This window comes from Cynoglossus semilaevis, chromosome 17 (assembly GCF_000523025.1).
Source record: "Cynoglossus semilaevis isolate Cse_v1.0 chromosome 17, Cse_v1.0, whole genome shotgun sequence".
Taxonomy (NCBI): domain Eukaryota; kingdom Metazoa; phylum Chordata; class Actinopteri; order Pleuronectiformes; family Cynoglossidae; genus Cynoglossus; species Cynoglossus semilaevis.
This window is the reverse complement of record NC_024323.1, coordinates 15996981-15998799: the sequence shown is the minus strand read 5'-3', so window position 1 is coordinate 15998799 and position 1819 is coordinate 15996981. Positions and strand designations below refer to the sequence as shown.

General features: G+C 52.7%; 1 protein-coding gene across 1 annotated transcript in view; it reads left to right on the top strand.

Annotated features, from left to right (window-relative positions):
* rab3db (RAB3D, member RAS oncogene family, b) overlaps positions 1–1819 on the top strand; it is a 7224-nt gene that overhangs the window by 2902 nt on the left and 2503 nt on the right. Inside the window, exon 2 of the mRNA XM_008330708.3 lies at positions 150–386. Within this exon, the coding sequence (XP_008328930.1) occupies positions 150–386 (237 nt within the window). The remainder of the gene's footprint in view (positions 1–149; positions 387–1819) is intronic.

Sequence of the window (1819 nt, the reverse complement as noted above, 5' to 3'; positions counted from 1 at the left end):
ATCTAAAAAATCTGAACACATTTTAAATTTGATTTTTTTTTTCTTGTTGGAATGTTTGTGCCATAATGATCCACGTGGAGCTGAAAATTCAGAAATCAACCTAACTTTTTTTTTTTCACTTTTTCTGCATTTCCTTTGCTCGCCCCTAGATGGCATCAAACGACTCGCGGCTCCAGCAGCAGCCCTCTCAGAAGGATGCGGCCGACCAGAACTTCGACTACATGTTCAAACTGCTCATCATTGGTAACAGCAGCGTGGGAAAAACCTCCTTTCTATTCCGCTACGCCGACGACTCCTTCACGTCGGCCTTTGTTAGCACCGTGGGCATCGACTTCAAAGTCAAGACTGTCTTTCGAAACGACAAAAGGATCAAGTTGCAGATCTGGGTGAGTTTTTGAATTAGAGTGGTACTCTGGTGATGAACAGTTCATTAAGCGTCCACAGGGGGCGCAGTGGTTTATGCATTGGTCTAATTAGCGTTGGACGGACGTTTTGACGGCCTGGTGTCGGGCCGTGGTTGGACGGCGGTCTGTGAGTGTGAAGAAGGAGACTTCCTGTTCTCACACGTGTCTGTAGCTGCTGCTCTTATCAGATGTTAGACCAGCAGTACGCGCCAGTACGCGCCAGTACGCACCAGTACGCACCAGTACGCACCAGTACGCGCCAGTGCGCACCAGTACGCACCAGTACGCGCCAGTACGCGCCAGTACGCGCCAGTACGCGCCAGTACGCGCCAGTACGCGCCAGTACGCGCCAGTACGCGCCAGTACGCGCCAGTACACACCAGTACACACCAGTACACACCAGTACGCGCCAGTACGAGGAGTACACGGTGACGTGCAGTAGCGTGTACTTCCCAGAAACGCTCCTCGTCTCCACCTCAGGTCCTGTCCCGGTGGTTGAGGGTTTAACTCCCGTCACCTTCACTCTCCCATTACAGCTCTTTAAACAGATGATTCATTTGAACCAACAACCCTGAGCCGACTGTAACACACACACACACACACACACACACACTGTAGTCCCCACCAAAACACACACTGGCCGACCTGAGCAAACATGACTCATGGGAAGAGTTGTTGTTGTGATAAAGTAGAGGAGGAGGACGGTGGACCAGCTACTGACACCAGCTACTGACACCAGCTACTGACACCAGCTACTGACACCAACTACTGACACCAGCTACTGACCACCAGCTACTGACATACTGACACCAGCTACTGACCCAGCTACTGACACCAGCTACTGACCACCACCCACTGAGCCACAGCTGGTTTAGGGTCCAGCCAGGGTCACACCCAGAGAAGTACAAGTGATGGTGAAGTGTCACAGCAGGGGGCGCTAACGAGCAGCTCTGTGAGGTCCACTGATCCTCCAGCCTCCAGCCTGCCCCCTGCTGGGTGTCATGGAAACAACGAGGCAGATAAGACGCCACATGCCCCCCCCCCCCCCCCGTCGGCCGCGGGAAACACTCCTCCTCTGTGGTGGAAACGTAGGTTTTATTTTTATTGGAAGAGCAAACACACACACACACACACACACACATGCAGTGGTGAACTGTACTGTGTGTGTGTGTGTGTGTGTGTGTGTACTGTACATATTATCCCAAGGGATTAAATCCCATGTGTGTGTGTGTTTACACACCAGTGTACAAAAGGTGTGTGTGTGTGTGTGTGTTTGTCACTGCATTGTATTGATCTGAACACAAGTGACGCAGATGGAACGGACCACCAGAACTGGAGCTCTCTCTCTCTCTCTCTCTCTCTCTCTCAGGACCTGGTGCGCGGGGGGGGGGCGGTGGGGGGGGGTGTGCGTGGGG